Source organism: Moschus berezovskii, chromosome 10, assembly GCF_049115385.1.
Source record: "Moschus berezovskii isolate FMDL1 chromosome 10, NW_MosBer_1.0, whole genome shotgun sequence".
Lineage (NCBI taxonomy): Eukaryota > Metazoa > Chordata > Mammalia > Artiodactyla > Moschidae > Moschus > Moschus berezovskii.
This window is the reverse complement of record NC_142469.1, coordinates 30,243,442-30,271,127: the sequence shown is the minus strand read 5'-3', so window position 1 is coordinate 30,271,127 and position 27,686 is coordinate 30,243,442. Positions and strand designations below refer to the sequence as shown.

Below are 27,686 nucleotides of genomic sequence, written 5' to 3'. Positions count from 1 at the left end.
CTCCTACCACTTAGAAGAACACAAGAGCTAAGATGCTGATAAAAGATGTTATGGAAAGACTGAATCATGAGAATTGCCTGTAACAAAATGATGCCACCTCCAAAAATGCTTTGTTTTTGAGGAGGGGAAATAGGAGTAATTTCCTTGAGGCAGATGGCATCAGATAAATCGAGATCTAGCACTTACTGTAGCACCGGGCACATGGTAAGCATCGAAACAAAAGCTTCTGACATAAGTGAACTCAATTCTTCTGCACCTGCCCTTGTATTTACTGATCCATAGAGCTCCTTACTCAGTTATCCTATAATTTATATAAACCATTAAGGAATTGTTTGATCAGAGTATAATTTTTACAGTTTTATATTTTAATAATATGTTAATATATTTTTCAAATTTTGCTGTTAAGTTATAAATTTGACACAAGTAGTAGTAATGTTTACATATGTTTCAAAAGATGTTTGGTGCATATCACAGTATCAAAATTACTGAGTGGCATGAATTAAATATATCTCAAAATTCTCTTATATTAAAGGAATACATTATTCCTTCACATTAGAAGAGTATACACCTTTGCTTCTGTGGAAGTGAAGATAGAAATGGGAATTTTATAAATGTGGATACTGTCTCAGTGGGAGGTTCTTCAACCTGAAACATAGATATATAGATGTAAGGCTGGGAAGAGAAAAGTTTTATAAATATGGGAGGCAAGACTAAATTGGAATAAAATAAATCACTTTTGTTTTTGTAGTGTGTTTATGTAAAAGATTAATAAGAATCCTGAATGGTAAAGTAGGTATTTTAAGAGAATTGGGAGGTGATTTTGACAAACAGAAAGCACGTAGGTATGAATATGGTTGGTTTTGTGGTTATAGCAATAAAGATTTATTTAGAGAAAACCTCTGCAGTATAAAGAATGAATTTAGCTTTTCAACAATAAATCTGTAAAGTCTAAAGCATTTCAAATTGTAACTTTCCCTCCTGAGTTCAAAAGAAACTTAACAAGAGTAAAAGAAATGAAATTCTCCACTGTTCCTTTGTTAAACATTTTTGGGGTTTGCCACCCAATAAAAGTAAACAACTACTGAATTATTTCTCACGATGGCAACCCTAAGACTTTTCCTCATACAGATTATTTTTCCTTGGGGTATTTTTTAACCATACATGTGAAGATTTCCCATCTGGTCATTTATCTTTGTTTCACTTTGCAAGTTCAGAAAGCCAAAGCTGTGCTATTTTGGTAAGTTAATTCCTACACATAAGAGTAGGTCAAACCACAGACATACAATAGCATTACTCTTCTGTTCAAAAATAATGCTCATTCTCGTACTTCAGAGTTCAACGTGAAGGGTTAAAATGGACTTTGATGTGGAAAGAGGCTATCAAGACCCTAATTCATAATTTTTTAAAATCAAGCAGGATACTTGAGGGACTGGGGTATAACATAAATTGAAATGATTAAGGTGGAAATAATTGGGCCTGTGCTTCTTGGGGCCATCAAGGAAATCAGACTAATGTTTAAAGTGAAGTCTTCTCATGAAAGCCTAGGTGGTGAACAGGTCCAATCTGACGAGTGCCCCAGAAGAGGGCTTTCATGAGCGGAAACTTACAGTTTACTTCAGTTCAGTCGCTCAGTCGTATCCAACTCTTTGTGACCCCATGAACCGCAGCATGCCAGGCCTCGCTGTCCATCACCAACTCCTGGAGTTTACCCAAACCCATGTCCATTGAGTCGGTGATGCCATCCAGCCATCTCATCCTCTGTTGTCCCCTTCTCCTGCCTCCTTCAATCTTTTCCAGCATCAGAGTCTTTTCCAGTGAGTCAACTTGTCGCATGACGTGGCCAAAGTGTTGGAGTTTCAGCTTCAGCATCAGTCCTTCCAATGAACACCCGGGACTGATCTCCTTTAGGATGGACTGGTTGAATCTCCTTGAAGTCCAAGGGACTCTCAAGAGTCTTCTCCAACACCACAGTTCAAAAGCATCAATTCTTCTGTGCTCAGCTTTCTTTATAGTCCAACTCTCACATCCATACATGACCACGGGAAAAACCATAGCCTTGACTAGGTGGACCTTTGTTGACAAAGTAATGGCTTTGCTTTTTAGTATGCTGTCTAGGTTGTTCATAACTTTCCTTCCAAGGAGTAAGCATCTTTTAATTTCATGACTGAAATCACCATCTGCAGTGATTTTGGAGCCCAAAAGAATAAAGTCTGACACTGTTTCCACTGTTTCCCATCTATTTGCCATGAAATGATGGGACCAGATGCCATGATCTTAGTTTTCTGAATGTTGAGCTTTAAGCCAAATTTTTCACTCTCCTCTTTCACTTTCATCAAGAGGCTTTTTAGTTCTTTTTCACTTTCTGCCATAAGGGTGCTGTCATCTGCGTATCTGAGGTTATTGATATTTCTCCCGGCAATCTTGATTCCAGCTGGTGCTTCTTCCTGCCCAGCATTCCTCATGATGTACTCTGCATATAAGTTAAATAAGCAGGGTGACAATATACAGCCTTGATGTACTCCTTTTCCTATTTGGAACCAGTCTGTTGTTCCATGTCCAGTTCTAGCTGTTGCTTCCTGACTTGCATACAGGTTTCTCAACAGGCAGGTCAGGTGGTCTGGGATTCCCATCTCTTGAAGAATTTTCCACATTTATTGTGATCCACACAGTCAAAGGCTTGGCATAGTCAATAAAGCAGAAATAGATGTTTTTCTGGAATTCTCTTGCTTTTTCCATGATCCAGCGGATGTTGGCAATTTGATCTCTGGTTCCTCTGCCTTTTCTAAAACCAGCTTGAACATCTGGAAGTTCACGGTTCACGTATTGCTGAAGCCTGGCTTGGAGAATTTTGAGCATTACTTTACTAGCATGAGTTGAGTGCAGTTGTGCAGTAGTTTGAGCATTCTTTGGCATTGCCTTTCTTTGGGATTGGGATGAAAGCTGACCTTTTCCAGTCCTGTGGCCACTGCTGAGTTTTCCAAATTTGCTGGCATATTGAGTGCAGCACTTTCCCAGCATCATCTTTTAGGGATTTTAAATAGCTCAGCTGGAATTCCATCACCTCCACTAGCTTTGTTCGTAATGAGACTTCCTAAGGCCCGCTTGTGAGAAGGCAACGGCACCCCACTCCAGTACTCTTGCCTGGAAAATCCCATGGACGGAGGAGCCTTGTGGGCTGCAGTCCATGGGGTCGCTAAGAGTCGGACACGACTGAGCGACTTCACTTTCACTTTTCACTTTCATGCATTGGAGAAGGAAATGGCAACCCACTCCAGTGTTCTTGCCTGGAGAATCCCAGGGACGGGGAGCCTGGTGGGCTTCCATCCATGGGGTCGCACAGAGTCGGACACGACTGAAGCGACTTAGCAGCAGCAGCAGCAGCAAGGCCTGCTTGACTTCAAGTTCCAGGATGTCTGGCTCCAGGTGAGTGATCACACCATCGTGATTATCTGGGTTGTGAAGCTGTTTTTTGTACAGTTCTCCTGTGTATTCTTGCCACCTCTTCTTAATATCTTCTGCTTCTGTTAGGTCCATACCATTTCTGTCCTTTATTGAGCCCATCTTTGCATGAAATGTTCCCTTGGTATCTAACTTTCTTGAAGAGATCTCTAGTCTTTCCTATTCTGTTGTTTTCCTCTATTTCTTTGTAGTAGAGCTCGTTATATTTAAGCAGAATTACTGGGAAAACTGCACTTAAACTGTTGCAAATGTTTGCAGGTTATGAATTAATGGTAAAAATAGGCAAAAGAATAGGCAAAAAAATAAAAACCTTAAGAAAATGTTCCCTACAAAGTAGCAAAGAGGAGAGCACAGACTTCTCCACAGCAGCGAACAGCAGAGGAATTAACCTTCTTCAGAACTGTGAAGTGAAAGTTGTTTTCTGGGTTCAAAGATAACAGGACATCCTCAGACATACTAACGTCTCAGGGAACAGAACTTTTGTGTCATACCTTTCTTAAAATAAAGTTACTGTGCGGGAGTGATGTTCTTTTCTGAGATGCATGTTGAAATGTAGTCCTCAAGAATGAAAAAGTCATTGTATAACAGAATTGTTGGTGGTCAGCATTGTAACTAATTAAACATAAAATTAAAAGTACATAATAATCATTGTAAATGTGGTTTTAAGTGTGAGTATAAAAAGGCATCACCGTTCTTTTTTCCAGCTTTATTGAGATATAACTGACAAAATTGTGTAGGGTTATGGATATATTGCAAAATGATTATCACCCTGGCATTAGCTAATGCCTTCATTTGGTCACATAATTACCATCTCTTTTGTGTGGTGGGAACATCTAAGATCCAATCTCTCAGCATCTTTTAAGTATAACGTACGGTATTATTAACTGTGATCACCACGCTGTTTACTAGATCCTCAGAACCCATTTGTCTTCTCATATCCCTGGAAGTTTGTACCGTGATCAGCGTCTCCCTATTTACCCACACCCTACCAGTTCCTGGTAATCTGGCTGAGTTTTGCTCAAGGGAAACTCCTTCCTTTTCCTCTCACAACTCCAAACCTCCCACTAACACAGTGTATTGTGATCCGTTCTAGTCACTGAACATAGCAGCTGTGTCTGACAGAACCCGCTGTACTCTGAGTTCAAGCTGAGAATCTAGTCCTTTTATGATCATGGTGCTCTGCGTCATGCAAATCTTGTTTCCTGCTCAGTCATTGTGTGATATCCCATTTGTATTATGAGAAATCTCATTGTTGGTGAGACACTCAAATGCGGTTTGGGCTGAGAAGGACAGCGGTTCAGACTCAACAGGGTTAGTGATTTTTCAGTTTGAGTGATTTTGAAAAATTGGAAGTGAACTGGGGAGTTTGCAAGGGAAAAATACTGACAGGAGGAATGTGGTTGGGTCTTTTTTGGAAGGCAGTCTGGTCACTTTTATCAGGAGTTTTACTTTTGCACACTCTTTGACCCAGCGATTCTGTTTGCAGAAGCTTGCCCTAAGGAAATGATCGTGTGTGTCGATAGATTTGACCACAGAGACTGTCACTGCATTGTTTAAAATAGTGGGAAAATTCAGATAACATCAATAACTTAAAATGGGATACTATGTGTCATTTTTTAATGATGAAGAAAAACAGTTGGATGTGGGAAATTTTCACAAAATACTGTTTACAGTGGAAAGGCGGGTTGGCAGTAGGGTATAGATTATGACTCCATTTTTGTTTAAAAGAAGGAGAGCTGCTGAAAGTACATTTACCAGAAATCAGATGTTTCTCTCTGAACCAGGGTAAAATGGGTGATTGGTATTTTCTTCTTTTGTTCCACTGTATTTTCAAATGACCACAGATAGTTTTGATTCATATAGAATTGTTTTTCACATTTCCTAAAATTTCTCCTAAGGCAGAAATTTACTCAGTTAAGCCCTTGATCTGTTTATAAAAGGAAAAAGATATTTTGAGAATTTTTTTTTCAGAGGATGGGAAAGAAGGTGGGAAGGCGAGGAGGAGCAGCATCAGACACGAGGGAGAGCAGAAAGAATGTTTTGGGTGAGTGTCTCCTGTGGGCGCGATGCTTTAGTTCGTTATTTAATTTTCTCATCGTCACGATCTACTGCAGGCAGTAGTAGCCTGTTTTGTAAATGAGAAAATCTAGAAGCTGAAAAACTTTCAGAAGGTCCCACTGCAGCTCATCATGAAGCCGGTTCAAGCCCAGCTCTGTGGAACCAAAGCCCGAGTGAAGCCTCCCTCATCGTTCTTGCTTCCCCCTCAATCTACTCTGAGAGAAAAATAAGGCAAGAGTTAAATAACATTTTCATGTCTTCTTTGCCCTAAGAACATTGTTATATCTCAGTGAGGAATAAAAAGGTGACTGTGCATGGAATTCCCTTTTCCCCTGAGCTGTAATGAATGTGATGATAAGGTTGAAGGTTCTCACTTAATTACCTGACCTAGTCACATACGTAGTTACATTGAGAACACTCACTGATTTTACAGCTAAATCAAATGCAGAGAGGAATAACTGGTTCCTCGGAGTCAGAATGAGACTAGTTCATTTATTCCATAGCATCGTGTTGGTGGTATCGTGGTGAATCTTCATTCATTCTGCACGCAGGTGAGGGTGTGATCAGAGCTGAGGGTGGTACTGGGCTCTGAAGTAGAATGTTCTGTGAGAGACAGCTCCTCCTCTGCCCTTCTTACAGCCTAGGTTTTACTTCACCGTGACTCATTTTAATCAAGGACTGTAGTGCTTGTGATGTGCTTGAAGGAAGGAAAATAGCACCTACTGCAAGACATTTCCCTTTGTGTCAACAGAGGGTGAAACATGATGTTCACACTGAGTACAGAGTTCTTCCTCACGTTCCCACCCTCTCCAGGCCCTTTATGGCATGGCTATCTAAAATTTTATTAATGGTTTATGATCAGGTATTCCAGAAATTACCCTTAGAATGCTAAACAATAATACTGAATATTTTAATTGCACTCTTGACTGAGGCAGGCTAGAGATTCGGAAAGTGTGTATCACCAACAGAGAAAATGTGACATCTTTAAGCAAAGACAAGTCCTATATTTGAATATTTATGACTTGGCATTTTACTGTTAAATCTTTGATCCATCATCTGCTTTGACCTCAGAGTGATATGGTTTTATATATATGTGAGCTAGTGCTTACCATTATCATTTAATAATAATCCTTAAGGTTTCCTGAGCCCTTTCTTTGCACTTTGTGGAGTGCTTTACCTGATTGAATTGCCTTATCTAATCCTTACAGTAACTCTCTGGGAGAGTCCAGTTGGCATTCCCATTTTACATCCTGGGAAACTGCCTTAAGTCACTTGTCCAAGGTCACGCAGTGAGTCAGGGACAGACAAGGATTCATTCTATGTGCCTGATGACAGAGCTTCCACTATAACACGAAGATAGATATTTATGTGAAAACTGAGCCTTTTCTTACTGGTTTGTAAAGGTACCTTTATTTCACATGAAATTCTTTCAATACCAGGCTTCCCTGGTAGCTCAGATGGTAAAGAATCTGCCTTCAGTGCAGGAGACCCGGGTTCGATTCGTGGGTTGGGAAGATCCTCTGTAGAAGGAAGTGGCACCCCACTTCACTATTCTTGCCTGAGAAATGCCGTGGACCGAGGAGCCTGGCGGGCTGAGGTCCACGGTGTCTCAAGGAGCCGGACACAATTAAGCGACTTAACACACACTCAAACTCATGTCCACCGAGTCGATGATGCCATCCAACCATCTCATCCTCTATCACCCTCTTCTCCTCCTCCTCCTGCCCTCAATTCCCAGCATCAGGGTCTTTTCCAATGAGTCAGCTCTTCGCATCAGGTGGCCAAAGTATTGGAGCTTCAGCTTCAGCATCAGTCTTTCCAATGAATATTCAGGGTAGTTTCCTTTTGAATGATATAGTATACCTACCCTCATTTCTCTTTCAAAAATAATTTTGGATAATCTTCTGTATTATGCTTCTAGTCTTATATATTTATACCTAGTTACCAATTTGACATATTTCCCTTCTCAGAAAGTTTGTTTTAAATTTTTACCTAAATTACATATAATTTAAAAGTTAATTTGAAGAGAAAAATATTTATAAGAATGATATTTCCTATTAGGAACATTATATGTACCACCCTTTATTCAAGCTTCTGTTATATACTTCAGAGAACCTTTAAAACTTTCTTTCTACATCTCTTGTCATTGCCTGGCTGTATTTATTCCTAGATATTTTCTAGTTTGATACAATTATGCCTGGGACTTTTCCAAATAGTTTCTATCACAAGTATAAAAGACTGTTACATCTGGTCACCTTACTGAACAATTTTACGATTCCTGGATTTCTTAAAAAATGTATTTATTTAGGCTATTCTGGGTCTTAGTTGCTGTGCGGGCTTTTCTCTAGTTACGGCGAGTGGGAGCTACTCTCTAGTTGCGGTGAGTGGGCTTCTCATTGCAGTGACCCCTTGTTGCAGAGCGATGGCTCAGTGGTTGCGGCTCCCAGTCTCTAGATCCCAGTGGTTGCGGCTCACGGCCCTAGGTGTTCTGCAGCATGTGGGATCTTCCTGGATCAGGGATCGAGCCCATGTCCTCTGCATTGGCAGGTGGATTCTTCACCACTGAGCCACCAGTGGATGTTTTTATGATGTTGGCTCTATAGGTAGATAACTTATCTGCTAATAATCAAATTTTCATTTCTTTCTTTTCAGTATTTAAAGTTTTTTAATGTGTTGCTTTGAATGGAGATTCCAGGGAAAAAAGTCGAGTATAAACTGATAGTAGGAGTTCCTGTATGTATTTTGGTTAGTGTTTTACTTTTTATATTTGCTTTTGATTTCTGCTACAAGAATGTGTCTCAGTTTACTGAGGTATGACTCAGGAGGGTTTAGAATAGAGTTTCTGGTGCTTAATTTCTAGAGACCATTGGGGAACCAGTGGGTGCCTGGTGTTCATTCTGCACAGGTGTTGCCTTTCAGGGCTCTGAAAGGGGACCTCCAGTAAAGGGCAGGGATTCCCTCTTGGGTTTCCAGGCTGTCTCCTTATATTTGAAGTGTTTTTGTTTTCATCTCCACTACAAAGTTTATTCTATGACTGTCAATACTTGTGGTTTAGCCTTGCATCACATTATGTTAGCCTCTTTGTTGTAATTTCGTGGGCTGGAAGATACTCTGCCCAGAAGCATTAAAAGCTATGCTGAAAGTGCTCTCAGGCACTTATCTTCACAGGACAACAGGAGAAAGAAGAGTGGATGGAGTTTATTCAGTGCCAGTGGGTGTCTCTCCCACTGCAGGCCCTGGAATCCTCTGTAAGGCTGGTTTGGGGGCCTCACTCGTGTGTTAGTTCAGGCTGCATTTAGGTAATTAACAAGCCACTGCAGTCCTGAATGATGTCATGAGGTCATTCCATTTTCATTCTTATGAGGAAATTGTTTTTGGTGTATATAACCTTTAGGGTTTCATTGCTTTTTCAGAAGCCTATTTCTAATGAATGTCACAGAGTAAACATTCTCCATCATGTTAAGGAAGTTCACTCCTATTCTAACAGGTGGATTTTCTAACAGTTGGATTTTTTTAAATGTTATATTTTAAAAAATATATAATAATGGCTATTTAATTTCATCAGTTGCTTTTTTTTGTCATGTACCGAAGTGATCAGATAAGGCTTTTCTCCTTTAAACAATTTATAACCCTCTATCGCGTTAATGCTATATCATTCTCATATTTCTGTATTCAGACTTTAACATTATTAACGTCACTGTTGTTGTTCAGTCACCAAGTCATGTCTGACTCTTCACGACCCCATGGACTGCAGCACACCAGGCTTCCCTGTCCTGCACTATCTGCCAGAGTTTGCCTAGGTTCATGCCCATTGAATCAGTGATGCCGTCCAACCATCTCATCCTCTGTCGTCCCCTTCTCCTTCTGTCTTCAATCTTTCCCAGCATCAGGGTCTTTTCCAGTGAGTCAGCTCTTTGCGTCAGGTGGCCAGAGTACGGGAGCTTCAGCTTCGCTGTCAGCTCTTCCATTGAGTGTTCAGGGTTACTTTCCTTTAAGAATGACTGGTCTAGTCTCCTTGCTGTCCAAGGTGGCATTTGTTAAACACTCTGTGTCAGGCTCTGAGATAAACTGTGCCCATTATCTCACTTAATCTTTTGAGCAACATTGTGAGATGTCCATTTTATAGATAAGGGAATGGAGGTACAAAGATTTTAAGTGACTTGTTCAACATTGCACAGCTATGACGGTTGATTGGTGAAGCCAGCTCGTTTTGACTCCAAAACCAAATTGTAATCGGAAAAAATGTGGGGTAACATAAGGGATTGCATCCAAGTACTGCATTTCGGACTCTTTTGTTGACCATGATGGCTACTCCATTTCTTCTAAAGGATTCCTGCCCACAGTAGTAGATATAATGATCATCTGAGTTAAATTCACCCATTCCAGTCCATTTTAATTCACTGATTCCTAGAATGTCTACGTTCACTCTTGCCATCTCCTGTTTGACCACTTCCAATTTGCCTTGATTCAGGGACCTAACATTCCAGGTTCCTATGCAATACTGCTCTTTACAGCACCGGACCTTACTTCTATCATCGGTCACATCCACAACTGGGTATTGGTTTTGCTTTTGCTCCATCCCTTTATTCCTTCTAGAGTTACTTCTCCACTGATCTCCAGTAGCATACTGGGCACCTACCTGGATGGTATCACCGACTCTGTGGACATGAGTTTGAGTGAACTCAGGGAGTTGGTGATGGATAGGGAGGCCTGGCGTGCTGTGATTCATGGGGTCGCGGAGAGTCGGACACAACTGAGCGACTGAACTGAACTGAACATAAGGGAAATGGGACATGACCTGACTGATTGATATCAAATTGTGCCATCTCTTTCCGGTCTGGGGCTGTGTCTGTCATTGGAAACAGCTTTTCCTGTTTATGTATCAGGATGCCCTTTTCTTAGAAAGCTCTTGAGAGACACTGGAGAAGGAAATGGCAACCCACTCCAGTATTGTTGGCCTGGAGAATCTCATGGACAGAGGGGCCTGGCAGGCTCCAGTCCATGGGGTTGCAAGTCAGACATGACTGAGCAACTAAATTACCATGAGGCAGGCATAGACAATTACCACTGCACTGGATCCCCCTCTTTTGGATGGCATGGAAGCCATCCTTCCTCTTTGGACAAGTGTGTAGTGAGTCCTGTGCCATCAGCCTCGTGTCCCCCATTCAGATGGTCTTGTGATAAGGATGCAAGGAAGGAAGAGAACTGATCTAGAGTATGGGAAGAAGGGACACACACAGTAAGGGGAAGAAGCCCAGAGCAAATTTGATCCTGATACAATTTGAAAACCTGGTAATTTTCAACATTCTATTTGTGCTTGTTCAGATAGTTAATAAGAGGAAAAACAAAGCTACTTACTGTCTTTTCTGTCCTTCTTCTGTCTATGTAGAGCTTATGGAACCAAGAGCCAGGGAATTCACCAGTGTCTCTTGTTTCTGTTTTCTAGGACAGTAATGGATAATGTCCACTGTCCTGACTTCACTCAGTCTCCAGTGGTCTGTGCCCGGAGCCACATGCCCAGGTTTCAAGGTCATGGATAGTATCTCATTTTTGCTGGATTTTTTTCAAAACCAAAACACCTAACCAAAGCTGCTTTCCCTAACCCCCTCTACCCTTTCTCCCTGCCCCCACCCCAGCACACTCACGTACCTGGGTTACTACTTGAATCATCAAAAATCCCCTTTTTGGATCTGAACTTCTTTTGTCTTTTCCCGCAAGCCTGTTCTCCATTTCTGGTAGGCAGAATAATGTCCCCCACCCCTTCACAGAAGGTGTCCATGTCCTAATTCCTGAAACCTATTAGGTTATACACAGAGGTGAATTCAAGCTGTGGATGGAATTAAGGTTGCTAATCAGCTGACCTGAAGGAGGAGAGCATCCTGGATTATCTCGGTGTGCCCAGTGTGAACACCAGAGTGCTGAAGAGTGAGAGGGGGGTGGCAGGAGGAACTGGAGAAACGGCAGTGTGAGAGGACTCGGCTTGCTGTTACTGGCTCTGCCGATTGAGGGACGGACCTTGAAGCCAGGAAGGCGGGCTTGTTCCGAGATGAACAGGCAAGGAAGACAGTCTTCCCCTAAGAGCTGCCTGCTGACACCCTGAATCTTGCCCAGCGAGACCCCATGTTAGACTTGAAATGTATAGAGCTATAAGATCAGAAGTTGGTATCTGTTTAAAATTCGGAACCACTCGATTTGTGGTAACGTCTTACAGTAGCAGCAGATACATCGTGCCATTCTCCTAACACGGGTGGCCATGACGGAGGGGGCTTGTTTATTCCTTCCACGGTCTGTCACCTTGGTGTTGAGACCCAGCCCTCAGGGAAACCCTTACTGCTTCTTCCTAATGCTTCTTTCAGTATTTATATATCATTGAAACCTCATCTTTGCCGCAATAACTCTTCCAAGTTTCACAGCCCCTTAAGCCCCCAGTCCTATCTTCAAACTCCTTACGTTTCAGCAGATGACCTTATCCCTGCTTTACTGAAAGGGTCAGCACATCTGTCCTGAGATCCCTTCCGTTTTCACCACAGGACCTCTGTGGCCTCCCAGTTACTCGTTTCTAGGTCTCCAGCTCCCGTCCTCAGAGGAACATTTGACAGTTTCAGTACAACCTTCCTTTAACTTGGTTTCTGTGCTTTTGTGACATGACGCTCGTTTTCCTTTCATTTCAATCTTCCCCATCCCCTGTCAGCCACATTTCTTTTTACCTCCCCCGCCCCCCTTCCAAACTGCAGACTTCTGTAGGTTCTGTTCTCAAGCCTCAGGTATTCTCTTAAAATGTATCCCCTTGGCCATGATAAGATTCCTTTACATCCAGCCTTTCCAGGCCCTGGACTTTCTCCTGAACATCAACTTCTGTTAGCCCCACCACATGGAGAGAGAAAGGAGTCTTTCAACAAAAATTATAGCCATGTGTTCCAGACACTCTTGGCCCTCCTGTGGGCAGGGAAGGGAGGAGGAGGCAGGGCCTGTGGGCAGGGCACCAGGTCAACGCTGACTCCCCCGTTGCCCATTTCAACTCTTCTAGGATTTGTGAGGAAACAAGACCATTTAGGCAAAAGGGCTTGTGTTTCATTCTTCTAGGGTTTTGTTCAGTACACTTACTGGACTGGGAAAAACTTTCTCTGAAAACTTTTCAGAGGTGGGGCAAACAGGAGGTACAGTTGCTTTCCTCTGAATGGCGTCTGAGGACCACTTGGCCAATGTTCTCCTCTGGCAGTACATAGTTCTAAATCATTTGCTTTTGTTAGCAGGAGGAGGACTTGAATTTGGGCAGGTGTAAAAGATCTGAGGCAGAAGGAGAAGGGAGCAGCAGAGGATGAGATGGTTGGATGGCATCACCAACTCAGTGGACATGGATCTGAGCAAACTCTGGGAGACGGTGAAGGATAGGGTAACCTGGCGTGCTGCAGGCCACGGGGTTTCCAAAAAGTCAGACACGATTTAGCGACTGAACAACAGAAACGTCTAAGGAGGCCTGAAGCTTGAAATAGAGATGTCAGGTATCATTGGGAGATAACTGCATCCTTGAGGGTGGCCCTGAGTCCTCACCTGACATGCTGGCAGTAGAGCCCCTCCTGAAACCCGGCAGAGAAGTTCTCTCCCCAGGCAGTCGGGGGCTCTGCCCCACTCTCCCCAGTGCTTCGTGGACCATGTGCTGCAGAACTTGTGGAGGTAACGTATCCAAGACTTCACTTACTGAGAGGAACAGCAGGCCGTCTTGAAAACTTACTGCAAATTAATGTTCAGGAAACAGTATGACCGTGTGGATCACAACAAACTGTGGAAAATTCTTAAAGAGATGGGAGTAGCAGACTACCTGACCTGCCTCTTGAGAAATCTGTGTGCAGGTCTGGAAGCAAAAGTTAGGATTGGACATGGAACAACAGACTAGTTCCAAATCGGGAAAGGAGTACATCATGGCTGTATATTGTCACTCTGCTTGTTTAACTTCTGTGCAGAGTACATCATGAGAAACGCTGGGCTGGAGGAAGCACAAGCTGGAATCAAGATTGCCAGGAGAAATACCAATAACCTCAGATATGCAGATGATACCACCCTTATGGCAGAAAGTGAAGAAGAACTGAAGAGCCTCTTGATGAAAGTGAAAGAGGAGAGTGAAAAAGTTGGCTTAAAGCTCAACATTCAGAAAACTAAGATCATGGCATCCGGTCCCATCACTTCATGGCAAATAGATGGGGAAACAGTGGAAACAGTGACAGACTTTATTTTTGGGGGCTCCAAAATCACTGCAGATGGTGACTGCAGCCATGAAATTAAAAGACGTTTGCTCATTGGAAGAAAAGTTATGACCAACCTAGACAGCATGTTAAAAAGCAGAGACATTACTTTGCCAACAAAGGTCCATGTAGTCAAAGCTATGGTTTTTCCAGTGGTCATGTATGGATTTGAGAGTTGGACTTTAAAGAAAGCTGAGTGCCATAGAATTGATGCTTTTGAACTGTGGTGCTGGAGTTTAGAGTTCCTTGGACTGCAAAGAGATCCAACCAGTCCATTCTAAAGGAAATCTGTCCTGAATATACATTGGAAGGACTGATGCTAAAGTTGAAACTCTAATACTTTGGCCACCTGACGCGAAGAACTGACTCATTTGAAAAGACCCTGATGCTGGGAAAGATTGAAGGCAGGAGGAGAAGGGTACGACAGAGGATGAGATGGTTGGATGGCATCACCAACTCAGTGGACATGAGTTTGAGTGAACTCCAGGAGCTGGTGATGGACAGGGAGGTTTGGTGTGCTGCAGTCCACGGGATCGCAAAGAATCGGACACGAATGAGGGACTGAACTGAACTTAATTGATGAATCCTTACCTTGGGCTATAATTGTATGAAGACAGATTGGGTCCTTAGAACGTGTCAATTACTTCTCAGCTTTATGTATTCAGTCAACTTCAAAACCTAATGTTTGGTTTGTGGCTTTGGTTCCGATGATGTTCCTGGTGTGATGTTCTATCAGTGAAAACATTGCCCATATTCAAACTCATCAGGCCCATTGATTTGTATTGGTAAATTTCATGCAAGCATGTGTAATGGGTATCACACTAGGGCACATGACATTCAGAGATGGATACATAATGGTCCTCACCTCAAATATTTCAAAATCTTAGACTCTGGAGGAAAGATTGTTAGTTTTTTTTTTTTTCCTTCTAAATATATCATTACCGTGTTTGCCATTTTTCTGGCCTATCCACCTGTGTGGAAGAAAAGTAATTTTTGTACTAAATCAGTTGTACATAGGCAAGTTTATCCTGAAAAGTTCAGCCAGCACCTGGTTTTCTTTGGCAGCTGAGTAATATGAAAACTCTCATGATTTTCTGGCATACAACAGGACCCCCACTGGGACCAGAGATGTCTATGTACAGCCTGTGGAAGGGCATGAGCTGAAGCTGCCACAGATGGGAAGAAGCAGCAGATTAGGCTTTAGAAATAGGAAGCACCTACAGAAGGATATGAAGAGACTGTGCTGAAAGCAGGAGGATGTAAAGGGACAGATGTTTATGGTGGCAAAGAAAAGGGCAGGAATGTGGGGCAGAGCATGGAGCTAAGATATTAAAAGAAATGAACACCATGCAGATGATGAGAGTTTTAAAATACTCTCCTTGATTTTTCACTAGACTGTGTGGAACCTCCAGATTCTCCTCCTACAGAATCTGGAGATCTGAAGACCACAGTCTCATCTTCCAGAAATAATTTAGATGTGATCGATCACCTAAAGGAAGAGAAACCATTTTTTTTAAATAGTCTAGAAGATTTTTGGGCTTCCCTGGTGGCTCAGACAGTAAAGAATATGCCTGCAGTGCAGGAAACCTACGTTTGATCCCTGGGTTGGGAAGATCCCCTGGAGGAGGGCATGGCAACCCACTCCAGTATTCTTGCCTGGAGAATTCCATGGACAGAGGAGCCTAGCAGGCTACAGTCCGAGGGGTCACAAAGAGTTGGACACAACTGAGTGAATAAGCTTATAATAGATTTTAAGAGTGTCTCTGGTTCTACAAAGGACTAGAAAAGGACTCTAATAGCAATCTGGTTTTTTAATCTTGGTTCTTAATTTTAAATAATATAAAAGAATTTCTTAAAAGGCAGAGAAATCCCATGTACGTTAACTATCTTCACATTCCTATGTTCCCTTCCATCCTCATCCAGCTTATCCGTGTTTGTTAGGTAGTTGAAATGATACTGTTGGTCTGCGTGTGGGTGTTGGGGGCTGTAGGGTCTCAGATGGAGAGGTCCTCATCTCCCCCTCCTGATTCTCTCCCCCTCCACTCAATTCTATTGTATTCAATCTGTGTGGGCTTTTGTTTGGGTGTAGCCTTAAAAAATGTATCTAGCTGTCAGAAGGCTCTTTGAAGAGATCAGAGCTGTAATTCATGGGTTCCCTCAGCCATCCAAGCAGAAGTCAGAAATAGAGATGGAATTTCTTGGAAAGATCTGTAAATGAGCCTTTTGTCTAATGGACAGGAGACCTCCAAGTTCTTGAATGTTATACCAGCAGGAACATTACTACCTTGAACTGAGGGGAATGGAAAGAAGATAAAATAAAATAAGACTGATCAACTCCTCAAATTCTATAAACAGAGAACTGAAAGAAGATGAAATAAGGCTGATCGACTCCCCAAATTCTGTAGGCAAGGAACAGGTTGATAAAACTGTTCAACCACAGGGACTTCCCTGGTGGTCCAGTGGCTAAGACTCCATGCTCCCAATGCTGGGGGCCCAGGTCAGGGAACTAGATCCCACATGTCACAGCTAAGAGCAAGTGCAGCCAAATAAATAAAAGTATTTTTTTTAATGTATGTGTAGTTTTGTGTGCAGCTGCTTTTAGTATACATAATGGTACCACTCTGTACATACCATTCTGTTTCTCTCTAAACATGTTTTGGTGTATGCTTCTGGCGTGTTATGCTCTGGGATTCTAGGCAGTACTTAGATATATTTTGCTCCCTCCTGCTCCCCAATGCCACAGATAACTCTGTTTTATGCACCCTCCAGCAGGTCACTTTCTGATATCTCCTGGGAGAGGATATGTATCTGTGGGTCAATTTGCTGAGTCGTACTGGTGGCTCAGTGGTAATGAATCTGCCTGCCAATGCAGGAGATGTGGGTTTGATTCCTGGATCAGGAAGATCCCCTGAAGAAGGAAATGACAACCCACTCCAGTATTCTGGCCTGGAAAATCCCATGGACAGAGGAACCTGGCGGGCTCCAGTCCATGGGGTAACAAAGAGTCAGACACAACTTACCGACTAAACAATAGCAGCAGGCTGTATATAATTAATTTGCTGGAATGGCTGTACCAGTTTACATTCCTTGTAGCAGCTTGCATCTTTGCCAACCCTAGAATTATCCAGCTTTCTGATTTTTGCCATGCTAATAGCTGTAAAATGATAGCTCGTCTTAATTTACATTTTTCTGATCTCATGCAAGTTAGAGCATCTTTTCATAGTTAGTTCAATCTTGTACTCTTTGTTACTTAAATGTATATCCATTGATATATGTCTCTCTGGTTTTCAGTGTCCGGGTTGATTATATTAAGAGGTATTTCGTCATAGCAACTAGGTTGAATCATTCGTAGCTGCCAAACTACTCGGTTGACTGGTTTTGACCTTTAAAAGCAGCTCAATCTGTGGTCCAGATTAATGTGTTGTTAAACATAGAGGTCTTTCCAAGTTTTCAGTATTATAAATGATACTGCGGTAACCATATGCTGTGCATAGCATTTTCCTTGTTTTGAATTTTTCCTTCGGATAAGTAAGGTAATAATTGCTGAGTTATGGACATTTTTATGGCTATTGTTACATATTGACAAATCACTTTCTAAAAGGGCTGTACTGATTTAGGTTGTATATCACTTATACCACCATACTAGTTTACTTCATCATTATACCTTATCACGTAAACATACTTGGATAACTATAAGGCATAACCTCATTGTTATTTGTACTATTTAATTGCAGTTAGCATTAATCATTTATTCAAGTATACATTGATGACCAATATGTTTTTATGAGTTTGGTCTATTTGTGCCTTCAGCCCATTTTTCTTTTAGTGTCTTTTTGTTTTTTCAGTCATTTTGAGAATGGGTTTTAATATACTGTAATTTACCCTATCCTCAATTCCTGAAAATGAAATCATTCACTTATATCATTTTATTCCTCAGATGACAATCCAAACAAAACACATGATAAAAAAGAGAAGAAGATGGTGGTTCAGAAGCCCCATGGTACTATGGAATACACTGTAAGTATAAACAGGTAGTACAAACGTTTGTTAATACCGCTAGATTTACATGATGTTTCTCCCTGACACATCCTGCCCCTTAGCTGTCTTCCTCTTGTGTAGCCATTAAATAGAAAAGCTTCTTAAGACCTCAGTCATTTCTCCTTTCTGTAATTTTTCCCTGAATAAACCTATTACTTGAATTAACCTTTGATATGCCGGTGATGAGTAATCCTAGGTCTCCTTCCTAGACGTGCTTTCTGACTTCCCAAACCATACATCCAGTTGTCTACTCTACACATTCACTTAGACCTTCAGGCTTGGCCTTTTTTCAAGAAGCAGTGATCATCCATACATTTCTACGAACCAGAACCTCAGCCTGAACATCGTCTTCCTACCACTCTCCACGTTCATTCTTCCTTTCTGTGACCATCCTGCAAGTCTAAGGCCCATCCCTTTACTGTACTGTCTCAGAGAAGTGTGTTCTTTTGCATAACCTTTATCAGTTTAACAGTGTTGATGCACTAGTTTAACTGTTATCTTTCAATGTCTGCCTGGAGAGAGACCAGATCCCATTTTGGTTGCATTCTAATTCTGGTGCTTGCAGGGTTTTAGACCTCCATATGGTTGAATCAGCAGACGAACAATGCAGTGCCTCTGTCCCTGTGACTGCACCTCACCATTATGTACTCATCTCTCCCATCACACCATGAGTTTCTGGAGGCCAGCAGCTGTGCATGCTTATCCCAGGCCTGGCACGAAGTGGGCACTCAGTTACAGATCTGTTTTCATTAGTTTGAACTGGCATTGCTGAGGAGTGGTCTCTGATTTCTAGAAAGAAATTAAGTGCTATTGCCCCTGCCCCCTGTGTTTTCCTCATGTGTATTTATTTTCTACTCATTATTTGTGTGCAATGCCTGGCCCTCTATATAAGGCAAGCAGCAAGGCCTGTCCCTCCCTGGCATTTCTTCTAGAATGGTGAATCTTCTCCAACCTTCTGTAGCATCACATTTGAAAAGTTGTTGCTGAACCATGGAAAGACACCGGGATTCTTGGCCTCCGGAGGAGAAGAATTCAATCCGGGGCCAGAGACAAGGTTTAATAAAACTTTAAGTATTGCTGACGTATAAAGGAGATAGAGAAAGCTTCTGACATAGATATCAGAAGGAGGCAGAAAGAATACACCCTTCTAGTCTTTAGCTGGATGGCTACTAGCAGTCTGCTAATGAAAGGAAGGAAATGTCTCAAAACTCAGAGAATGGCACCAGGCCCCTCACCCACAAGATGCATTTTGAGATAATCTTGGCACCAGGCGAGTCATCCCAGGCCATAAAACGATTGACATGAATCTTGAAGAAAAGCAGATTCCTATACAAATATATAGTTTCATTAACATAGATTAAGAGAACAAGTGTGAGTATAACATACTGGTTTGTCAGGTCAGTTCTGAGCCTTTAGGCAAACCGACTTGAAGACAGAGTCTGGGGTAAATGCATAGGACATTAACATAGCTTAAGACAAACATTTCCATAAGAAAAATGCATTGGTTAACTCAAGGTTTGAGAAAAGTTAAGTTCAGGTGGAACCAGGTGTCATTATGGCAACACAGTATTTTAAGAGTAACCTCTTTTTAAATTTATATACAGAAGGGGAAAAAATATATCACTGGTTTGTTTCCTCCTGTTGCTTAAGAGAAAGATAAAAAATGTCTGACCCTTGCAGCCTATTTCCTCCATTTGGAGACCCCTAGCCTTCCTGCCTGTTACCCTCTCACATTGAAGGCCCTGGCACTGGCATTTCATGCTCAGTGCTCTGTGAACATCTTTTTAGGCATCTTTCTATGGTTTATAGGCCTGGGGCTTTCCAGGAACGGTTTGGGGGTGATTATATATGTCCCATTACCACTGACTACAATATGTTGTTGATCCCCATAACACCTAGCACAGTGCCTTTACCTCCTGCAAGATCTTGGGAAAGTGTTGGATTGTTTATCACTAATAACATCATAGATTCTAAAGCCTTGTGTGTATCCTACAGTATGACTCATAAGCACCTCCAAGGAAATAAGAAGTCGTCTTTGCTAGGAGATGCTTCACACAGGGTGTACTAAATGATTCAGTGAGCATAAAAAATCAACCCCAAATTAATTCATATAAACAGGCAATCAAATTAGTAATGCAGATCTGTCCACCTGATTGATTTATGTTATGGAGATTAGTTGGCCAGTTATTTTGTGTATTTCTCATTATTAAAAGGTGATCCATAACTTTGTGTTTAGAGAACCATGACCAGAGCCACTTACACAATTGCTTACATTGTTCCAGTGCTGTGGATGTTCAAGCATTCTGTTTAGTTTCAAACATTTAATGATACAACTATCCCTCCTGCGGGAACTTCTCACTGCAGGGCCTTCAATGTGAGAGGTGGGTTCTTTACCAATGAGCCACCAGGGAAGTCCAGTTTCATGTCTTCTTACAGCCCTTTTTATTCCTGTTCCCCCTCTATTAGAGAAGGACAGAGACATGAACAGCTGAGACATAGCACAAATTTTATAGATTTAAGGAATAGCACTAATTTGGCTGACTGTGGGAAATTGTCATGTTAGTGTCAGTGAACAATTTTTGGTAGCTAATCTGAGTCCTTTTAGATTTCCATGCCTTTCACTGTATTCATTCATCAACTATTTAAATGCCTTCTATGTGTCAGGCACTGTGGGGAAAATGGTCTTTAACAGGCCACAATCCAGGAGCCTAAAGTACAGTAAAGAGACAGGCAAATAGAAAAATGCAATTCAGGAAGGGGAACTCATGTACACCCGGGGCGGATTCATGTCAATGTATGGCAAAACCAACCAATATAATATTGTAAAATAATTAGCCTCCAATAAAAAATAAAAAAAAGAAAAATGCAAAGAGATAAACTAGCTCCATTTCCCCTATGAGTAGTAGTATGTGTAATATTTCTTTTCTTCTTAGCTTTATATTATACCTCATAGACCCTCTAATCTACACACCTAAGTTGTTCCAGAGTAAGTTTAGAAATCTATTAGTGGACAGTGAAATTTGCAAATAAGGGAGCCCAGAAATGAATAATATTTAAGACTTTTTTGTTAAAAATTGAGAATCTGTTTGCTTTTTTCGTAATACATTTGGATGTGTGTGTTACTTTTTTATTGACTCATATCAAAAATAGATTAATGTGACTATCAGGGGAAAGATTTTGTCTGTCTTGTGCTTGATGTATTGAATCTTGTTTGTTTGATTATTCTAGGCTGGAAGCCAGGACACCCTAAACTCCATAGCACTGAAATTTAACATCACTCCCAATAAATTAGTGGAACTGAATAAGCTTTTCACACATACTATTGTTCCAGGCCAGGTAATGATTTTCTTATTGAATTTTCCTTTAGAAACATTTTACTTTTAGAAATTTATTTTTGCTGCCATTTTTAATGACTTGTTCTTAATGTCTTAGGACTGTCATCATTGTTATTGTGTCTTGGTTCAGTCTCTTAGATCCAAGACTTCTGAAAGCATCCTGATGCTTATGAACTGTTCAGAGATAAATGCTTTGCAAATGATTAACACAGTTGATTTAACTGCCCTTTGTGTTAATAGATGTTTCCATCAAGAATAGTTAAATTAATGTAATTTTTTTCCCTGTAGAATTTCATACAGATATTCTTCAAATGTTTAATTTAGAATTGCAGGTTTCAGTTTAGTCCACTCATAGGGTATATTATGGCCATCGTTTTATTTTAAATTAGGCAAAATTGTTGTCATTTTGGCTTTCATTTGATACTATGACAAAAGTAATCAATCTGGCCAAAGAAGGAGACATTCAGTAGGATCATTAAGAAAAGGCCACAGACACATGAAAAGACTTTCATCATTGCTAATTGTTAAAGAAATGCAAATAAAACTACAATGATATATTACTTCACACTGGTCAGAATGATAGCCATCAAAAAGTTTACAAATAAATTTTAGTGACATTGAGTTCTTTGACAGCAGATGCTGCTACTTCTAAGAATAACTTCATTCGGGCAATGGTAGTATTCTTTGCATTTATTTCAAGAGCAGCAAATGAAGCCACCAGGCTATATAAATTGGCCAGTTTGTACTACCATGCTTTTGGTATTTATGTCCTTGTCATAAATGAGAGAAATTAGTATCCTGCCAGTACCAGGTAATCAAGGGCAAATATGAATTAAAATTTTTCAAAAATTAATAAATTTTTATCTCTGGGATGTTAATAGATTTTAGTCATTTTTATTGGGTTTCTTATAGTCTGGGATGTTGCTGAATAATGTGTTAACTGACCCATAGCAGAGAACCTAGGCATATCCTTACTAATTCAAGCTGTAGCCACTGGAACTTACTAAGATAATTTAGGGTGATTCTTTATTCTTTTACTGAGTCCATGAACAAAATAGTTTGTTGGTACTGGATTAAGGCCCAGTACTAACAGGAGGTATAGGAACTGTCTCAACATGCCCTGTTGTTGTTATTCAGTTGCTCAGTCATGTCCAACTCTGTGACCCCATGGACTGTAGCAGGCCAGGCTCCTCTGCCCTCCACTATCTCCTGGCGTTTGCTCAGATTCACGTCCATCTAGTTGGTGATGCTATCTAACTACCTCATCTAACCATTTTAATATGCCTCCTTAAGGATAATAATACAAAAATAGGTGCCACAAAGCTTCATTTCCTTTGACCCTTTGCTGCTGCTGCTGCTAAGTCACTTCAGTCGTGTCCGACTCTGTGTGACCCCATAGACAGCAGCCCACCAGGCTCCCGCATCCCTGGGATTCTCCAGGCAAGAACACTGGAGTGGGTTGCCATTTCCTTCTCCAATGTGTGAAAGTGAAAAGTGAAAGTGAAGTCGCTCAGTCATGTCTGACTTGTAGCGACCCCATGGACTGCAGCCTACCAGGCTCCTCCGTCCATGGGATTTTCTAGGCAAGAGTACTGGAGTGGCTTGCCATTGCCTTCTCCGCTTTGACCCTTTAATAGCTATTAAACTTGGGCAAATCACTGCCTTTTTGACCTTGGTTTCATCTCTGAAATTAGGGGTTGGGCTTCATTTACGCAGATGGTCCTTCTGGCCTTTACTATGCTGTGTAGCCCTCATATAACTAAACAGTTATGTGCTGTTAGTTGTCCCAAGATCTGGCTATGCTCATGATTTTTCTGGCAAAGATGAAGAATTAAGAAGAGTGATCCAGACTCACTTCCATGTTGAAGGAGGATATATAATGACTGCGCTTCTCCCTGTTAACACTGTCACGTCTGTCTACAGTACAATGGGCTATTTAAGCATAGGAATTATCTCTTTGATTTGACATTTAGAATGCCAGGCAATAGAATCTCAACCTATGTTGCCTAACACTTGTCAAGAGCTCAGGTGCAAAAAGAAAATATTAAGAGAATATCAAGAGCATTGACATCTGTTTGGAAGAAATCTGTTTCTGTCCTAGCCCAGAAACATACAATAAATAAGAGCTGTACACCAAGACCATGTAATTTTAGCCTTCTGTAAATTACTTTCACGCAACTCTAACCTTTTGACATTTGCCACCAACCCATTTTGATGCTGTTACAAAGAACAGTCCTTCAAAACTGGTTATTGCATTTACTGTCAATGTGTCATTAGGATAAAGGGTTCACTGTGAGACACATTTTTTTTTTAATGAGACTTCATGGGAGACTAGTAAGTCTAGTAGTAAGTAGTTTCTTACTAGTAAGAAACTGGTTTGTTTTTATTTTATGGACAGTGAATTCAGTTGATTCATGATGTCTATATCTTTGCATTGGTTATTTGGAAACTTATACCAAATTTTATGGCCCACTTCTTAATGAATGTTTGGTAATTTGAGAGCTCATATTTTCAGTATTATCAGTCCTCATCTTATTTCTCCTTGATGATGATTTTTCCACCTTATCTCAAGGTGTGTTTCGTTCTTGGCTCACTTTTTTTCTGGACTGAAGAGAGATTTAAAAGAACTAAAGTTAAACTTTGTGACAAACCTAGACAGTGTGTTGAAAAGCAGAGACATTACTCTGCCAACAAAGATTCGTATAGTCAAAGCTATGGTCTTCCCTGTGGTCACATACGGTTGTGAGAGCTGGACCATAAAGAAGACAGAATGCCACAGAATTGATGCCTTTAAATTGTGGTGCTGATGAAGACTCCCGAGAGTCCCTTGGACAGCGAAGAGATCAAACCAGTCAACCTTAAGGGAAATCAACCCTGAATACTTGTTGGAAGGACTGATGCTGAAGCTGAAACCCCAGTACTTTGGCCACCTGATGTGAAGAACTGATTCATTACTCGGGAGACCCCGAGTAAGTCAGAAGTTCAGTGCCAGCCAGTGAGGTCTTCATCCCGCAGCCAGCATGGTACTGTGTGGAAAGTAACTGCTCTGAACACTGCCCTGGTTCTTGGGACTCACCTCGCCTTTCTTTCCTGTTCTCAGGTTCTTTTTGTGCCAGATGCCAACTCTCCCTCGAGTACCTTAAGGTTTTCATCATCCAGTCCTGGTGCTACGGTCTCCCCTTCATCATCAGATGCAGAATACGATAAACTGCCTGTATGTATTTCATTCTTGCACTGAAGCTCACATTTATCGGCACCGGTTTTTGAGTTATTACAGAAAATAACTCACGTTGTTTTTCTCAAGAGTTTATCGGAAACTCTCCTCCCTCCCTGAAGAGATGGGGTTAAAATCATTTGTCATTAGTTGAGAGAAGAAGCCAGTTCACATTTAAGGTCTCAAAGGCAGAAATGCGTGTCTTGTTTAGGTAGAAGTTAAACTCTCAGTGAGGCCAGTAGTTTCTTTGTACCACTTTTACTCCTTTTTCTACAGAATTTGAATGAGTTCAATATGAATTCTTTCATTTACATTATTTTCTAAAGACATGTGATGAGGCATTTTTTATAGGTTCATACATATGTGCTTTAAAAATCTTAGTTTGATTTGGATGATTATTTTTGAAGGATGGAAGACATTTGCCTTTTTTAAATATTCAAGTTTAATAAAAACAGGTTACTTACAGGAAACTTAGATAACTGAATTCATATAAATTAATAATCTTTTTCAAAAAGTGCTTCTATTTGATTGTGGGAAATTTTGCTTTCTAAAGGATGCTGACTTAGCAAGAAAGGCCTTAAAACCCATCGAGAGAGTCTTATCATCCACTTCTGAAGAGGATGAGCCAGGAGTGGTAAAATTTTTGAAAATGAATTGCCGGTACTTCACTGATGGAAAGGTATATGGCTATGCAGTTTGTTTGTTTTTTTTTCCTTAGAATCTGTGGAAAACTAAACCAGTTCCAAATTACCAAAGGCAGACTACTTAAAAATATCTTACCTAAAGTTTCAGCTGCAAGATTTCACAACTGTGCATTTGTTTTTTCCTCTTGGATGCCTGACTAAGGGAATAGTAACCATTGAGTGGACATGTGATTCTTTGTGATCTTGGGTTTATCACTCATATTTTAGTTCTTAGCCCATGAAGTTTTAGGGAGACAATATAGAATATGTTTTAACAGCAAATGCTAGAGTCAGAGTCACTGAACTTAAATTACAGCTCTTCGCCACTAGCTCTGAGACCATGGGCAAAATATTTACATTTCCTAAGTTTCCATTTTCCTCATCTATGAAGTAGGAATAATAATAAAATTTAATTAATAGGGTGTGCTAACTAAAAGATAATTCATGATAACCAACAGGGACGTACTGTGTAGCACATGAAACTCTAGAGCTCAGTGTTATGTGGCATCCTGTATGGGAGGGGGTTTGGGGGAGAATGCATACATGCATGTGTATGGCTGAGTCCCTTTGCTGTTCACCTGAAACTATCACAACATTATTTGTTGATCAGTTATACCCCAGTGAAAAATAAAACATTAAAAAAAATTAAAAACAAAAAAAGATGATTCATTTAAGGAGCTTAGCACTTGACCTGGAAAATGCTAAGTTATCAACTTGTTTGCCACTAGAGATGCTGGTATGAAAATGTCTGTTATATAATTTTTTAGTTTTTTGCTTGTTGGTGTTTTGTTTAAAAAACAAATCTGACTTTTAGTGAGCCTCTGAAGAAAGGATAATGTTGATATAGAGCGAATTCCTGTGCTCATAGGAATGGTAGGTTCCAGTGATAGGAAAAACTTTTGCAACCAAGAATAGGTAATGTCTGAAAGGCAAAACTTTTTGCTAAGGTGATCACTAAACTCATTAAGAGTATCAAAATAAATAATTAACCTAAAGGGAGTCATTTGTGTCCTACTGTGCCTGGTAGACAGTATCCCCGTGGTCAACACGGTCTACCATGTAAACTGACAAAGTTTCAGACAAGTTCCACCATTCTACTGTTTTTTGCTTTTTTTTTTTCCTTTTAGGCCACACTGCATGGCTTGTGGGATCTTAGTTCCCCAAGCACGAACTGACCCCAGGCCCTCAACAGTGAAAGTACTAGGTCCTAATCATGCCAGGGAGTTCCCAGCTGTTCTTTGCTTTCAGTTTCCATAGTTTGAACATATTCACTTCTGTCTGTGAAAGTTTCACATTCCTATTTGCTGAATGGGCTTTCTGAGCATCTTAGAGCAAAATACTAGGGGTGTTCTTTGGCACTGAGACTGAGATAGCTGCCCCCAGAGCACAGTACCATGCACTTGCTGGACACGTGGCGAATACGTGCTGAGTGGATTGTAAAGTCCCCAGTTCTCAGTCAGGAAACCACCTGGGACAGCCCTTCTCATTTTACCAACAGGGAACTGGGGGATCTGAGACATACATGTGAAACCCAAGATCCCTGTACTGTTGAGCAGCCATGCTCGAACCAGGCTCAGCTGATGGCCACAGCGAGGCGTGTCTGTTTCTCTGACTCAGCACTCCGCACCCAGTGATGCAATTTCTTCAGCCTGTTCTTCTAGTAGAAGGGTTGCAATTGTCTTGTAAGATACCGGGGTTCACGAAGTCAGTGGAATGGCAACGTGAGTTCACTAAAGCTACTATGCTGGCTGCATCTCGCCTGTAGCGACTCTGTTCTGTCTTTTTCCTCAGGGTGTGGTCGGAGGCGTCATGATTGTCACTCCTAACAACATCATGTTTGACCCTCACAAGTCCGATCCCCTGGTCATTGAAAATGGGTGTGAGGAGTATGGCCTCATCTGCCCCATGGAAGAGGTCGTTTCCATCGCCCTCTACAACGACATCTCCCACATGAAGATCAAAGATGCCTTGCCATCGTAAGACAGCTTTCTTTGTTTACCAACCAAGGGAGTATTGGGAGAATTAAATGCAATTAAAAAGTGAGGGCATTGGCAAAAGTGAGAGACTGTGTAGTGGTGAATTTGAAGGTAGAATATCTGTGCACTAAATTTTTAAAAAATAGAAAATGGAAATGATAAAGTCAATAATAAGGAAGCGTAGAACGTTCACAGAGGAAAAAATCAAAAAAGCCAGCATGTAAAAATGCTGTTTCTTTAGCTTATTTTTCTGAATGTATGTTCTTAATTTATGAAAGAATAGGTGAAGTTTCTCTGAAAGAGTTTGTCTGATTATCAAGAGTTAATCAGGATTTTCTATTCGGCTTAATTGGTAAGCAGAGTTATACTCTTCCTCAGCTTGTTTTTCCTTAATCCTTTGTGGAGAGAGATTTGAGTGGACAGTGCAGAGACACTGCCTTGTAGCCAGACTGCCTTAAGTGGTGCGAAAGAGAAGAATAGTAGTTTATTTTGTCTCTGAAGTGTAGGTGGATATTGCTTTAGTTCTGATTACTTTTGTCTTCTAAAACTGAGTGTTTTGATTGAAAAAAAAGAAGCTCCCCATGAAGAAACAGCTTAAGAAAACTTGTGGAGCTAATCTGATTCTTTGTCATTTGTCAGTGTGCCTAATTCTGTATACTGTGTATGTGCTAGCAGTAAACATC

The 27,686-nt window shown here is 41.0% G+C and overlaps 1 protein-coding gene across 7 annotated transcripts in view; it reads left to right on the top strand.

The window, feature by feature from the left end:
• NCOA7 (nuclear receptor coactivator 7) overlaps window positions 1-27,686 on the top strand; it is a 154,496-nt gene that overhangs the window by 81,969 nt on the left and 44,841 nt on the right. For 6 of the 7 annotated variants that reach the window (XM_088840561.1, XM_055433828.2, XM_088840562.1 and 3 more), the window contains 5 exons: window positions 17,695-17,774; window positions 21,024-21,131; window positions 24,231-24,344; window positions 24,898-25,023; window positions 26,819-27,003. In XM_088840561.1, coding sequence (XP_088696687.1) covers window positions 17,695-17,774; window positions 21,024-21,131; window positions 24,231-24,344; window positions 24,898-25,023; window positions 26,819-27,003 — 613 coding nt within the window. Of the gene's footprint in view, window positions 1-5,430; window positions 5,504-17,694; window positions 17,775-21,023; window positions 21,132-24,230; window positions 24,345-24,897; window positions 25,024-26,818; window positions 27,004-27,686 lie in introns of all 7 variants that reach the window. The other variant, XM_055433830.2, reaches the window with a different exon arrangement.